At 48.9% G+C, this 15,392-nt stretch overlaps 3 protein-coding genes across 7 annotated transcripts in view; 2 read left to right on the top strand and 1 right to left on the bottom strand.

Moving 5' to 3' along the window:
• Window positions 1–298, bottom strand: part of PARN (poly(A)-specific ribonuclease) — a 44,701-nt gene extending 44,403 nt beyond the window's left edge. For all 3 annotated transcript variants that reach the window (XR_014504919.1, XR_014504920.1, XM_083413571.1), the window contains exon 1: window positions 122–298. Coding sequence is in view for 1 of the 3 variants with exons in the window: in XM_083413571.1 (XP_083269697.1) it covers window positions 122–140 (19 nt within the window). In the remaining 2 variants the exon portion in view is untranslated. The remainder of the gene's footprint in view (window positions 1–121) is intronic.
• The window catches only part of CIITA (class II major histocompatibility complex transactivator), a 1,021,617-nt gene that overhangs the window by 897,118 nt on the left and 109,107 nt on the right, over window positions 1–15,392 (top strand). The window lies entirely within an intron of this gene.
• On the top strand, window positions 462–14,974 carry ECI1 (enoyl-CoA delta isomerase 1). 2 transcript variants are annotated; one of them, XM_083413759.1, is made up of 7 exons: window positions 462–1,515; window positions 5,604–5,720; window positions 6,284–6,411; window positions 7,617–7,763; window positions 10,008–10,129; window positions 12,807–12,985; window positions 14,545–14,974. In XM_083413759.1, the coding sequence occupies exons 1-7, from the start codon at window positions 1,464–1,466 to the stop codon at window positions 14,709–14,711; spliced, it is 912 nt and encodes a 303-aa protein (XP_083269885.1). In that variant the 5' UTR covers window positions 462–1,463; the 3' UTR covers window positions 14,712–14,974. The 2 variants fall into 2 exon arrangements, with proteins under 2 accessions (XP_083269885.1, XP_083269886.1); XM_083413760.1 differs by lacking the exon at window positions 462–1,515 and adding an exon at window positions 5,409–5,476.

Below are 15,392 nucleotides of genomic sequence, written 5' to 3'. Positions count from 1 at the left end.
ACGGCAGGAAGTTCAGCCTGCCTTGAGGGGCAGCCAAGAGGAAGGGCGGCGGGAGGCCACTCTGCATATGCTCAGAGGCGCTCTCGTCGCTGACCCTCTCCCCGACCCAAGCCGGACTCACTGTTCCTGGTTATCTCCATCCCTGCGGCTGGCTGGCCGGCTCCGGCTTCAACGAAAGCAGCAGCAGCAGTAGCAGCAGCAGCGAGAGCCGCGGGCCGGGTCAGGCCTCGGCTCAGGCCCAGCAGAAGCGCGGGCACTTCCGGAAACAAACCCCACTCCAGCGACCCCCCCTCCCTCCCCTCTGGCCCGAGAGCGTGACGCGGCCCACGTGACCACACCCCCCTCCCGGGGAGAAGCGGGGCGGGGCTTCCAGGCCCTTTCGAAGGCTGCTACCCCAGGCGCGTGCGCAAAGTCGTCTCGCGCATGCCCAGCGGAGTCCCCTGAAGCCTCTCCGCCGCCCTTCCCCTTTCTGCCCTGATTGGATGGGTTTGCAAGAGAATCTTGGCATCCCGAGAGGTAAAGGCAGCCCAGGTTTTTGTGCACCGCCTGGTCCGACATGTGCACGGGAAAGTTAATGTACGCGCTGCGCGTGTGCATGAGCAGATTCAAGGTTAAAAAATAAATTAGAAATTCCCCGATGCTCCTGGGTTAGAAGCAGGACTCGGGGGGTCGAGGCGCCTTCAGTGTAAAGGGGCCCCGATCCTATGGGAAAGAACAGGCATGGCACCGTCCTTTGGAAAGTTTCCGGCGTCGAGGTCAAAACAAGTTTTATTTCAGGAGGTCTTTGCACCACGAGTGCTCTTCTTAGATCTATATATCTGTAGACCTCCCCTTGTGCAAAATACCAGGGCGGCGTACAGCAAAGTTTACAAGAGAGGTTTCAAAAATGCAATTAAAAACATACCACGAACGGTCTTGGTTTTCCGACGTTTTAAATTCTGTGCATTGGGTGTTTTATTTTTTATAATTTTTGCAAGCCACCTTGAGACACAGGCGAGAATCGGGGTATGATTTCAGGCGCGTGCTTGAAATAAATACTAAATGGTAAAATAAGTAAAAAGACTAGGTCCGGGCATCCCGCGGCCAGTTCCTTCCTGGGCTGCCACAAGCGTGGAGCGAGGCAAGGCCAGGCGGATGCCATCCTTCCATCCCCAAAAAGGCATTTTTATCTACGGAACTCCCTGCCACGCGGGCGATCTTGCAGCCCGAAGACGAGCACGGTCAGGCAACGAGCCTTCCCTGCGCCACATCCTCGGGTGCGACTCGGCGCGGCTTTACTCGCGGGTAAACGCGCAACCAAGGATACCGCGCAGTCGTGCTCCGGGCCAGAGGCAAGATTCTGCTAGCTCCTCCGGGTGGGCAGGCAGAGAAGCCGTCGGAGGGGCGCGACTGGGGCGGATCTCGGCCTCGGCACGCTGGGCCAACCCTCCTCCTCCGCCTCTTGCTCCTGCCTCCCGTGCAACATGGCGGCTGCAGCGACGGTGTCCCGGGCTTGGCAGCAGCTCCGCTACTCAGGTACGATCCTGCGCGCTTCGGGGCGCGCCGTCGGGGCGTTGCAAGAAGCGCTCCGGGGAATGCAAAGCGCCGGATTTGCAGCTGCACCCGCTGCATCGAGGGGCGTGAAGTGGGCGGGTTGGGGGGGGGTTGCTCCCCGTTCTGCTCCCCTTTGCCAGCCCACCTTGGTAAGGGTGACTTTGAGACCATTGCTGGGCCTCAGGCCTGCTCGGAAGGCCAGCAGGCAGCCTTGTCTACTCGGAAACAAGTGCCCCTTAGTTCAGCGAAACTTAGGGGAGCTTCTCAAAGGCTTGCAACCTATTATGTCCGTTTCCTTAAAGATAGTTAACATCAAAGTTTGCTCTGAAATCAGCAGGACAACCCCATTAATTGTTTTTTTTCAAAACCCGTGCAAGGCAGCATCGGCATCTGAGAAATAATAAATAATTATTATTGTGGTCTGTTAAACATGAAAAGCTTCCCTAAACTGGGCTGCCTTCAGATGTCTTCTAAAAGTCTGGAAGTTGTTTTTCTCTTTTACATCTGTTGGGAGGGTGTTCCACAGGGTGGGTGCCACTACCGAGAAGGCCCTCTGCCTGATTCCCTGTCACTTGGCTTCTTGCAGTGAGGGGACCAGCGAGAAAACAATTTAAAGCGGATTTTAAGGGAAGGGGCGTTTTGCCTGGGATCAGGGACATCTAATCTGAGGCACAGCCTCCTCAGTGTGTTCTGACTTGGAAGTAAGGCCTCATCTGTATTGTACTTTGATTTTGGCATCTGCCTATCTCTAGAGACAATGGAGTGTGACTGGGAAGGGGTGTTTACGCCTGGGGAGTGTGTAGGGAGGGGTCTTGGGCTGACCAGATGACAAGACCCCCCCTCTCAGCATCGCTGATGTGGTCCAAAGGAGAGCAGAGCAAGACATTTGGCACCAGCTTAGCTGCAGGAATTGCTGGAAGCAGCCCTGCAACTGCCATAGGGACTCCATATTTGTGTAGGGTTTACTCCTTAGCCTTTTTTTAAAAAAAAATATTTATTAGAAGTTTAGAAATTACAGAAAAAAGAAAAGAGAAGAAGAAGAAACAATAAAAAGTTTAACAAAGCATACATTACAATTACAATAAAAAGGCAATACAACAATACAAAAAAAAAACAAAAACCAGGGAGAAGAATCGGTGGAAGAAGATTGGAAAAAATTTAAAGCTTATTTACAAAAACATTGTAAAATTAATGAATGTTAGAAGGGTGCTGGAATGAAGTCATATGGTCTTAGCAGAAATGTAATAAAGAATTAAGTAAAAGTGGATTGATAACGGGACAAAATGAAAAATGTAAGGTTAGACCGTTAAGATAGATTATAGAACAAAATTGAGAAAGATGGAAAGAATTTGCTGAAATAGTTAATTGAAATAGAATACAAAAAAGGGAGGTGTGAGGAGGTCGATGAAACAAGTTAATGAAAGGTAAAGATATGGAATATTGGATGTGTGTGCTTACTCCTTAGCCTTTTCTTCCCCCAAAAAATACCCCACAAGGCAGCGGAAGTTTAGGATCAGAGTTTTCCTTCTAGAGTTTTCCCAGGTGGGTGAGCCCCATCTGCCACTCACTTCCTTCTATGGCATGTGCAGGAACGGCCTTCTTGACCGTTGGACCCACTTTTGGTCTTCTCAAACTGCTGGAGTTTGTCTTCACACGCAGGGGAAGTTGTGAACTCACTGTGGCGATCACACAGGGTCCCCGGACGTTTCACCGTCTATTGATCCCTGTGCCACCACTTTATTTCTCGCTGCCACCACCCAGGCCCTACATGGTACAATACTGAGTCCAGTCAGGGTTAAATTGGAACATAAACTTCTTTTTGTTTATTGCAGTTTAACAAGTGTGTGGTTTCATAAACGGTATCGGTCAATCACATTCATGGGGTGCCTATCCAGACCTATAACTTCCGCTATCTGCTCTCACTCACTAAACCACCTCTCAGATATTTACCGTATTTTTCGTTCTATAAGATGCACCAGAACACAAGACGCACCTAGTTTTTGGAGGAGGAAAACAAGGGGGGGGGGGGGAATTCTGAATCTCAGAAGCCAGAACAGCAAGAGGGATCGCTGTGCAGCGAAAGCAGCAATCCCTCTTGCTGTTCTGGCTTCTGGGATAGCTGCGCAGCCTGCATTCGCTCCATAAGACGCACACACATTTCCCCTTACTTTTTAGGAGGGAAAAAGTGAGTCTTATAGACCAAAAAATACAGTACTTGTCTTCCTAGCCCCTAACTGTTCCTGACTCAGCTTATTTCGTCACACTAAACTCAACCTCCTCACAGACTCTCCCACTCCAACCACCCAACTCCCAACAATTGCGCTCCCAGAGCTGGTTTTATAGTCCCTCTGACTCCACCCCCCTGGGTTCTGATTGGGTAACTTGTTTAACTATTTCACCTCCAGCACTCTCATGTTCACGCCACACTCACGGAGGGTTTGGGCTCAGCTCACCTGGTTTAGCCGGTCAGTTGAAGCCGTTCCTGGGATTGTGGCCGCTGTCGCATGCTGACAGCTTCTAGGAGCCACAGCTGAGAGCTGAGTGCAGGGTGGGGGCCAAAGATGGACAAACTACCCCAGAAGGATCATGACATGTCCCCCACCAGAGGCACTGCCCCTTCCATGTACAGTCATACTTCAGGCTGCGTTTTTTCGGGTTGCGGACCGCCGACACCCGGAAGTACCGTAACGGGTTCAGAGTTGTTCAGAGACCTCTAATATCCAAGCAGCCAAACCTGTGTGTAGTTCTGAGTCGATGGAAGAAGATTGGAAAAAATTTAAAGTATATTTACAGAAATATTGTAAAATTAATGAATGTTAGAAGAATATTGGAATGAAGTTACATGGTTTTAGCAGAAGGGTTATTAAGAATTATATGAATATTAATTGTTAATGTGCTAAAGTGGAAAATTTAAAGTCAAACTGTTAGGATAAATTAAAGAACAAAAATTGAGAAAGAGGGAAAGGATTTGTTGAATTAACTAATTTGAACTAGAATACAAAAAAGGGAGGTGCGAGGAAGTCGAGGAAACAAGTATATGAAAGATAATGAAATGAAAATTGGATGTGTTTTTAAATGTTTAATTTTTTTCTCGTTGTTTTGTGGTATTTTTTCTTTTTCTTTTTGTTGTACTGTTTGTTAAATTTTCATTGTTTTTTTCTCTTTTTTCTTTTTCTTTCTGTAACTATTAAACATTTAATAAATATCATTTAAAAAAACAAACAAACCTGTGTGTAGTTCTGTAACAAATAAGCAGCCTTAAACAAGCCTTGCTGTTTGTGTTTTGCTGGTCTGCAGCAGCCGATTCACCAGAAACCATGGTTGGAAGAAGGGAGAGACGAGGGCATTTTTCCCCCTTCCCTGTTTGCGTTTTTCATTGTTTCAGAGGGTTTTCCTGGTTTCTTTTGCCATGTTGGGGGTCACAATTCTGTGTTCAGCAGGAATCCATGGAAATTGTCAGTTCATTATGTGAACACTTGTTTAAAAAACAACTTCCTGTCAAGGCATTGTTGTTGGAAATTGTGATCTGCATGTCTACAAAACACAGAACATGTCAGTAAATTCTGAATAACAAAAAAAATAAACAATACAGAATAAATTCAATATTACAAAAGGAAAACCCATCTAGGGGGTTTTAAATACATAAATACAAAGCAAAAGACCAGGTACACAATATACATCTAAAGCACATTTGAAACACATTCCTCTTTTCAGAGAATTCTGGGCACTGTAGTTTGTTAACGGTTGCTGGGAATTGGAACTCTGAGGAGCAAACTACAGTGCCCAGAATTCTTTGAGGGAAGGAACGTTATTCGGATGTGCGTTAAAATTAAAGCGTGCCTTCGCTTCTTCAGCGGCAGCCTGAACTATGTAGAAAGCCACTTCTGAAAGGAAGTTTGAAAAGCTGCTTATGAGAGGAAGAGCAACAGAAAGAATAAAAAAGGCAAGGATTCCTTTCCTGAAATGTTGATTCATTTCACCCCAAGGCAGTGGGCTCTCAGCTGCTGAGCTGCCACTCTCCTGGGCAATGACTAGCTGGTAATATTTGGATATTCCCCCCCCCCCCCCAGGTTCTTTACTTCAGTTTCAACATAGCCGAGCTGCCGCCCAGAGACTCGGATGCTCTGCTGTCCAGAGGAGGTCATTCAGCAACAACAAGATCCTGGTGGAATTGGATGAGGGCACAGGTAAACCCCCTCAGGCTTGCATTTCATAGAAATGTAGCGTTGGAAGGGTCCCTGAGGATCATCTAGTCCAACCCTCAGTAAGGCAGGAATATGCAGCTGTCCCTTATGGGGATCGAACCTGCAACCGTGGTGTTATCAACACCACACACTAACCAACTGAGCTATCCACATGCTTTTATGTGGTTCTTTGAAGGAGTGGCGACATACTTCAGAGTAGACAATGCCCAGGCACTCCGGGCAGCTTCCAGCACATATAAAAACATAACAAAACGTCAAGCATTGAAAACCTCCCAATACTGGGCTGCCTTCATATGTCTTCTAAAAGTTGTTTGCAGCAGGCTCAGGTCTTGATCGTTGGGAATGCCCATAGCTCCTTGGCAGAGTATCTGCCTCGCAGGCCGAAGCTCCCAGGTTCAGTCCCCAACGCCATCTCCGGGTAACCCTGGGCGAGACCCCTGCCAGAAACCATGGAGAGCGGCTGTTGGTCCGTGTAGACAACACTGAGGTAGGTGGACTTCCTAATCTCTGGCAACAACTCTTGTTTCCTTGTGTTTCTCGTTCAGGGGTAGCAGTGATGAAGATGAAGAGCCCACCGGTGAACAGCTTTAGCCTGGAGTTTCTGACGGAGTTTTCCATCAGCCTGGAAAAGCTGGAGAACAACAAGGCGTGCCGCGGTGTCATCCTGACCTCGGTATGAGTGACAAATAGAAAAAAAATAGCAACCGTCCATTTGGTTCTGGGTCCATCTTTGCTGGCTGGTGGGGGGCAAGCTATTCTGGGTGGGAGCTTCCATTGCACAGGCAGGGATGATGATGATTGACAGGTGCCTAACCCTGCCAACCCTTAGCACCAGCCAACCCTGGATACAAGACCTCTCAAAGGACCTGTTGATGGCATTTTACCATTGTACTGCTGAGAGTGTATTAACTTATGGTCTGTGTGTGTGGTTTGGGAGCTGCACGGTCAGGGAAAAAACAATGCTATCCAGGGTTGTAAAGACTGCGGAGAGAATAATTGGGTGCACTCTTCCCACCTTGGATCAAATCTATGCTTCCAGGTGCCATAAGAAAGCTGCAGAGATAGCGCAGGATAGTGCGCACCCCGGAAATGATCTCTTTCAGCTTCTGCCTTCTGGAAGAAGGTACAGAGTTATAAAGGCTAGGACTAGCCACCTGAGAAACAGTTTCTACCCAAATGCGATTTTGGTTTTAAACGCAGTGTACGGAGTCTCTATAAGGGGACGCGGGTGGCGCTGTGGGTTAAACCACAGAGTCTAGTATTTGCCCGATCAGAAGGTTAGCAGTTTGAATCCCCACGATGGGGTGAGCTCCCGTTGCTCGGCCCCTGCTCCTGCCAACCTAGCAGTTCGAAAGCACGTCAAAGTGCAAGTAGATAAATAGGTACCGCTCCGGCAGGAAGGTAAACGGTGTTTCCGTGCGCTGCTCTGTTTCACCAGAAGCGGCTTAGTCATGCTGGCCACATCACCTGGAAGCTGTACTCTGGCTCCCTCGGCCAGTAAAGCGAGGTGAACTCCACAACCCCAGAGTCGGCCACGACTGGACCTAATGGTCAGGGGTCCCTTTACCTTTACCTTTAAGGAGTCTCTATGGGAGTATATTGTATTTAAAAATGGGGTATCAGAGTTTTTAGGGGGCTAGCCAGGTTGGGATAGCTGGGATAGCAGGCTTGTTGGTTTTTGAATGTCTTATGTAGATTTTTCAATTTCGTTGTTCTGTATAGGACAATGACAATAAAGATTATCGTATTGTATCGTAAGAGCTCTCCTCTTTCTCGGAGCTGGGCGAAAATGGCCCGTAGGACTTTTCAGAGGGAAGCAGTGTGGTGTGAAGCAGGGAGGCACGTTACCGGTTATAACAGATGCTTTTCCTTTCCCAGGTTGTCCCCAAAATCTTCTCCGGGGGCCTAGACATCACTGAGATGTGTGGGAAAAGCGAGGAGCACTACGCAGAGTTCTGGAAAGCCGTGCAGCAGATGTGGATTACTCTGTACAATTCTAGCCTGGTGACCATTGCAGCTGTCAATGCAAGTTCCATTTATTTACTCCCTGTCCCTCCAGAGGAATCACCTTAAGCCGGTGGCCACCGGTGGCTGGTAGGGTGGAAGGCAGGGAGGCCGACAGTAGGGGGCGCCAGAGCCAGCCACCGACTGGCGGTAAGCAAGAAGGCAGGCAGGTGAGAGCAGAGTGCGGTCAGTGGGGCAGTGCCCCATTTGCCCTAAGGGACAAGCAGCTGCTGTTTTTAGCTCTTTGCTCCATGGGCTATTGCAAGCACACTCCAGCGCAGTTCAGACATGCATGTATAGCTATCGTAATGCTGCAGACTTGGACCTGGGGTGGGTTTAGGAATTAGTGCAATTCAAGCAGCGGTTGTCTTGCCAAAGTCAAGGTGGGTCTTTTATAGTGAGATGCAGAAGCAATACAAAATACCGTATTTTTCGCTCTATAGGACACACTTTTTCCCCTCCAAAAATGAAGGGGAAATGTGTGTGCATCCTATGGAGCGAATGCAGGTGCCTTGGCTTCAGCGATAGCAACGCGAAGCCTCCAGAGCGCAGCGGGAGAGCTCCCCCCGCACTCCGGAGGCTTCGTGTTGCTTTTGCTGAAGCCCCTGGAGCGCAGGGAACTCCCGCTGCGCTCTGGGGGCTTCAGGCAGCTATCCGCAAGCCTTTGGAGCGCATCAGGAATTCCTGCTGTGCTCCGAAGACTTGCGGATAGCCGCCTGAAGCCTGGAGAGGCGCTGCACAGTTTTCCCTCTCTGCGCAGTGCCCCTTCAGCGAAGCGGGAGGAGAAATGGAAGGGGCTCCGTTTCTCCTGCCGCTTCACTGAAGGGGCGCTGAGCAGAGAGGGGGAGATTTTTTCCCCCCTGTTCTCCCCCTCCCACTGGTCCAGTGCATCCTATAGAGCGAAAAATACGGTACACAAGTGGGTGAGAAGATGAAAGGTTTTATTCTAAAACAGCAAGCAATGTATACATACCAAGCAGGCCCTTCAACCTGCCACTTGGAAGCCCTCAAGAAGCGGCAAAGTGATTCCCCCAGGTAGCCTCAGTTTGCACGGCCCCACGGCCAGTCAGTCCGTGCGCCAGCTTCAAAGAAACTCTGCCCAAACCGTCCCATTTTATAGGTAGCCTGTGTGGCTTCCAAGACTACGTGCAGATCATCCATTCGCCACTCCCTCCCAATGCCTCACTTTCTCAAAACAATGTCCAACGTCTAAGAAGGTACCCAGCCAGTGGCGTAGCGTGGGTTGTCAGCACCCGGGGCAAGGCAAGTAATTTGTGCCCCCTAACCCGGGGCAAGGCAAGTAATTTGCCCCCCCCCGCTGCACTGTCCCTCCCCCAGATAGTCCCTCGCTCTCTCTCCGCACCGCACCGCACGCCTGGCACCCTCCCCTCCACAGTGGGCAGCGACCCGGCGGCTCGGATCGGATTCGCACAGCCAGCACTGCAGTGAGAGAGAGTGAGTGATCCAGGTAGGGGCAGAGAGCTGTGAGTGCGAACGCGCGCCCCCCAGATGTTGCGCCCGGTGTGGCCGGCCCCCCCTGCACCCCCCACGCTACGCCACTGTACCCAGCACTATCCTCCAAAACTGATTAAGGCAGCTGGGGGGTGGGCTTCAGCTCCTCTCAATGTTTTCAGGACATTAAAGACTGTTCTCACACCGTCAGAAACTTAACAAGAGCGGGGAAGGAACGGAGGCAGGAAGGGTAACCGTGTCAGGTCCCTCACTCCTCGGTACATTTGGTCTTCCGGATGCATTTCCCATACAGCGGTCTGCATAAATTCAGGTACTGCCCCATTTTAAATGGCAAAAATGCACACTGAAAACGTCAGCTGAGAATGGTTATTTCACCAGGCAGGTTTACCCAGGAATAAAACAAGGAAATGATGAGTTCAAGAAAGATCTGGTTGTTTCCCTGTTTTAACGATCTAAGTCAGGCATAGGCAAACACCTGCCCTCCAGATGTTTGGGACTACAACTCCCATCATCCCTGACCACTGGTCCTGTTAGCTAGGGATGATGGGAATTGTAGTCTCAAACACCTGGAGGGCCAGTGTTTGCCTATGCCTGATCTAAGTATCCAAACAGTTTAAATACCCTAGCTCAGGCTTCCTCAACCTCGGCCCTCCAGATGTTTTGAGCCAGTGAGGGGTGTGACCTGGGGAGAGTTCCAAGGGCCATATAGAGAGAGCCAGGGGGCCACCTTTGCTGCCAGGCCCAAGGCTCTCCACCCTTGAACTAAATTCCCTGTCCTCTGCTTTCTCCCAGGGTTCCAGTCCCGCAGGCGGCTGCCTGATGGCAATGTCTTGTGACTACCGGATCATGGCCGACAATCCCAAGTACAGCATTGGGCTGAATGAGACGAAGCTGGGAATCGTTGCCCCTTTCTGGTGAGGTGGCGGAGGAGGAAGAAGAAGAAGAAGAATGGGGGTGCAATTCGCTATGACTTCTCTAGGGTTTCTCTGAACCCCAGCACAGCCAACCACATCACAGAGGGCCTTCTTGGTAGTGGCACCCACCCTGTGGAATGCCCTCCCATCAGATGTCAAGGAAATAAACAACTATCTGACTTTTAGAAGACATCTGAAGGCAGCCCTGTTTAGAGAAGTTTTTAATGTCTGATGTTTTGTTTATTTTTATTTATTATTATTATTATTATTATTATTATTATTATTATTATTATTATCATCATCATCATTAATTCTGTTGAGAGCCGCCCAGAGTGGCTGGGGAAATCCGGCCAAATGGGTGGGGTAATAATAATAATAATAATAATAATAATAATAATAATAATAATAAATCCAGCCAGATGGGCGGGGTAATAATAATAACAACAACAACAACAACAACAACAACAACAACAACAACAACAACAACAACCAAAGGAAGGGCTCCCTGCTCACTTGCTGTTAATATTTACTTACTTGCAAAAATATTGGTATTATTATTATTATTATGTTAAGCACAGCTTAAATTCCTGGGCTGCGCTACCTAGCATGTTGGTCGTTCCTTCCTTCCTGCTTGAATGTCTCTCCTGCCTCCCTGCATTTTACTGCACTTCAATAATGATTGGGGGATTATTCGCTTGTTTTTGCTCTTATTTTTATTACACATTTTCTGTTTTTTTATATATACTGTATTTTACGTTGTGGACCGCCCTGAGATCTACAGATGAAGGGCAGTATGCAAATTTAATTAATAATAACGATGTTGGTGACAGGCAGGTAGAGAGGACAAAATGAGAGGAGAGAAAGATTCGTTGTCACAATTGCCAATAGATATGGAAAATACAGGCACTGTGAGTCAATAATAAAACCTACAGAGAAGAAAAGGCTGTGTAATCTATAAATACTGAAAGAATCCAATGGTCTAAATTGCCATTTTCCCCCCCAGAAGAAAAAGAAGATAAAAAGTAACCTTCAACGGTACTAAATCCCAAAACTCACATAGACCTGTGGGGCCGAGGCTTCTGAGCTAACTGTGTTTGTATATAGAATAAAATTAGACTACATGGTGAAGAAGTACTTTGGCCTTTGCACACTTTTGGTTTATGTGAGGGTTGTTGTTTTTTCCTCCAGACTGGCGATTTGCCAAGTCTTGGAATACCAATAGTAGAGATTATTCAGATCAAAGGTCTTTCAAAACTTGGTGACAGTGGCCCAGGCTGCTGCCAAAGAACACGGGGTTAGTTCCTTGTTATTCAGATCTCAATCCAAATCTAAAGAATCAGGCCTCTCCCCACAGGAACCAACACAGCCCCTGAGATCATCATCTGCATCCCTTCTTTGTGTGCCCCCTCCAAGAGAGATTTGGAGGGTGGCAACACAAGAAAGGACCTTTTCTGTAGTGGCTCCCCGTTTCTGGAATGCTCTTCCCGGGGAGTCTTGCCTGGTGCCTTCATAATACATTTTTAGGCGCCTTGCAAAAATATTCCTCTTCTCCCATGCCTCTGGTGCCTTTACTACATATCTTTAGGTGCCATTTTAATCAGCCTGTTGCTGATTTAAAAAAATCCATGGCCCTTTTAACGTGTATTTAGGCAGCAGGTTATTATTGTTATGTGCTACGCTGTGATCAGATGAAGGGCAGTACAGTGGTGCCCCGCAAGACGAATGCCTCCCAAGACGGAAAACCCGCTAGACGAAAGGGTTTTCCGTTTTGGAGGTGCTTTGCAGGACGCATTTCTCTATGGGCTTGCTTCACAAGACGAAAATGTCTTGCGATTCCTGGGGTTTTTTTCTGCTCCCCCCTTTTTTCTAAGGCACTAAGCTGCTAATAGCCTTTTAGCAGCTAATCCGCTAATCCCTTAAGCCTTTAATAGCCGCTAAATCGCTAATAGCGCTAATCCGCTAATCCGCTAATGGGCTTGCTTCGCAAGACAAAAAAACCGCTAGACCAGGGGTCTGCAACCCGCGGCTCCGGAGCCGCATGTGGCTCTCTTACACCTTTGCCGCGGCTCCAGGGCGGATACTAGCGAGGGGAGGAGGCCCATTGTGCGCCCCGACACTCCCCACTGTGGCGGGCGCTGTACTGGCTGTGACGTCGTGCGTGTGTTAGCCCGCCCGCCCGCTACATTGTAAGAGGTATGTACGCTGGTCACTGCATTGAAAGGGGGCATGTACGCTGGTCACTGTTTTGAAGGGGAGTGAAGAACACACACACACAAAAAGGTAACTTGTTAATTTAACGTTTATTTCTATGAGGAGGAGTAATTCTGAGGGGTCAAACAAAGAAATAATAAAAAAAAGTGACAAAAATGTTATTTTTATAATGACGAGTTTTGCGGCTCCCAGTTTTTTTTCCTTCGGAAACGGGTCCAAGTGGCTCTTTTTGTCTTAAGGGTTGCAGACCCCTGCGCTAGACGAAGAGACTCACGGAACGGATTCTTTTCGTCTTGCGAGGCACCACTGTATATAAATTTTAATAAAAATAATTATCAATGAGATCTCAGAAACTGCTTTTGTCCAAGAATGCTTTTCTGTTGGAGCAGCTCCACCACATGTGCTGATAGGTCTCAGTTATCCTTCTCTCTCCCTCTCTCTCTCTCTTTTTCTCTCTCACTGCCAGGTTTAAAGACACAATGATCAATGCCATTGGCCACAGAGCCACAGACCGGTCCATCCAGCTGGGACTCCTATACCCTGCCGCTGATGCCCTCAAAATTGGCATCGTGGATGAGTTGGCGCCCGAAGAGAATATCCAGAAGGTGGCTGCAGAGGTGATGGCCCAGTGGCTGGCCGTTCCAGGTGAGGCAGCCCACCCCGCCCCCAGAATCCCACACCACAAATACGCATTCTAAAACAAATAACGTCCTATAGGGGGGAAGGTTTCCTTGGTAACAGGCCAACCCTGCTTTAACTACTACACCACACTGCCTCATACCCTAGTGGTGAAAGAAAGGTGTGTTGGCAGTAATTGAGGGAATTGGCAGCAAGGTGGGGGGGTCGGGTCAGCTTAATGCAGGCTCCAGGAAAAAAGGCTTCTGATCAGAAGGTCAGCAATAACTTGCAAGATATCAGTAAACTTAATTCTTTATTCAAATGAACTAGTCTCAGGCCTAGTGAGCACAAAACCTCTTCGCAGTAGGGCTTTCCCTAAGCAGGCAATTGTGGGAACTGAAAAGTCCCTGGTCTCCAAGCCTTCTCCTTCCCAAGCAATCTGAGGCTCAAACACCTTATCTGTCTTTGCTCCTCCCTCTTCAGGTTCTGGGAGACCAGCGGGGAGGGGAGCTGGTCGCAGCAGGAGGGGAAGACCCCCTGGCATCTTCAACAGCCTGCCTGATCTCTGCCTCTTGGCCCTGCTCCTCTCTAGCCTCCGCTTCTGCCTCTGCTTCTGGGCCTCTCTCTGCCACAGCCTCTTCCTGCTCACTAAACCCTGTTACCTCTTCTGCTTCTGACACTTCCTCCTTCCAGTTTTCTCCCCCTCATCGTCGTCCCACCAGCAGTTCCCAGGCTCTAAGTCTTCTTCCTTTATGGGTTCCTTTTGGGGGTTCCCCAACTGGTGCCTCCCACTCAAGGGAGTCTTTAGCATATGCGCCGCTGGGGTGCAAAGATCCGCCCAGCCCCCCCAAGTCTGATAAGTGCTGCCGTTGTGAATGACAAGCGCCACCGCTGGTGCGGCGCATCTTTGGGAGATGAGCATACAAAGCCGAAAGCCCTTTAGTGAAACAGTAGATATACATTTTGGTAACACCTATATGTATTTTGTTTTTCTAGCTTGATCAAAATTATTTATTATTTCATAACAGGTAGATAGTTAAGAGGGCGTGGGTGGCGCTGTGGGTTAAACCACAGAGCCTAGGACTTGCCGATCAGAAGGTTGGCGGTTCGAATTCCTGCTACGGGTGAGCTCCCGTTGCTCAGTCCCTGCTCCTGCCAACCTAGCAGTTCGAAAGCACGTCAAAGTGCAAGTAGATAAATAGGTACCGCTCCGGCAGGAAGGTAAACTGCGTTTCCATGCGCTGCTCTGGTTCATCAGAAGCGGCTTAGTCATGCTGGCCACGTGACCTGGAAGCTGTACGCTGGCTCCCTCGGCCAATAAAGCGAGATGAGCGCTGCAACCCAGAGTCGGTCACGACTGGACCTAATGGTCAGGGGTCCCTTTACCTTTACCTTTAGATAGTTAAGAGCTTAGGTGGCTTCAGCAGCGGGCATCTGGCACCCCCCAGAATTCGGCGCCCGGGTTCCCCGCACCCCTTGCACCCTCGGGTAAAGACGGCCCTGCTCCCACCAGTCCTATGCGTCCATGACACTGGGCCGCAATTCAACATGCTCTCTCTCTTTCTCTTCCTCTTCTTGCTACCCAGACCACGCCCGCCAACTCTCCAAATCCTCGATGCGGAAGCCCACAGTGGACCACCTCCTGGCGCACCGTGAAGCTGACATCCAGAACTTTGTGCGCTTCATCTCCAGGGACTCTATCCAGAAATCCCTCCAGATGTACATGCAGATGCTGAAGCAGAAGAAAGCCTGACCTGGGAGCGGAGCAGCCTTGATTTCTGGTCCCGTGACCTCATCACTGTTTATCTCAAGCGCCTTTGTTTCCCAGCTGGTGCCTTTTGCACAGAGTTTTGCTCTCGAGGTTTTTTCCTTTGGACGCTGGGTCTCAGGTTGTGAGCAAGTGGGGCTGAGGCCCGTTCTGCGAGGGGCACATTAGGCCACAGACTCGCTTTTTGGGCACTTGGGAAGAATCAGCTTTGCGCAAAATGTGAATGGTCAATAAATCACTAAAAGAGAGGCTGTAGTTGGTCTCTTCCTAATTGCAGCCATAGGCTTAGGGCCAGGGCTGAGTACCCTTTGGCCCTGCAGATGCCGCTGATCTACAAATCCCATCAAACCATCCCATTGGCTATTCTGGATGGGGATGATGGGAGTTGTAGTCCAGAAGCAGCTGGAAGGCTAATAGGTCCCCCGGCCCTGGCTTGTGCAACACCTCTGGATCTCCTTCCTGCTGCATGGAATAACACACATAGCAAACCTTTGGATTTAGTAAGTAAACTATTTTAAACTTACTTAACAGGGTCTGTGGAGTCAAAAGTGGTGATTATGCCTTAAAAACAGGAGACTGGGCTTCGTTTATTTTATTTATTATCATGCATCCATGGTTAGGGCGGTTAAAAGAAAGTACTTCTTCACATAGCACATAGTTAAACTA

The sequence above is a fragment of the Podarcis tiliguerta genome (genome assembly GCF_965153285.1).
Source record: "Podarcis tiliguerta genome assembly, chromosome: 14".
Taxonomy (NCBI): domain Eukaryota; kingdom Metazoa; phylum Chordata; class Lepidosauria; order Squamata; family Lacertidae; genus Podarcis; species Podarcis tiliguerta.
This window is presented reverse-complemented; position numbering and strand designations above follow the sequence as displayed.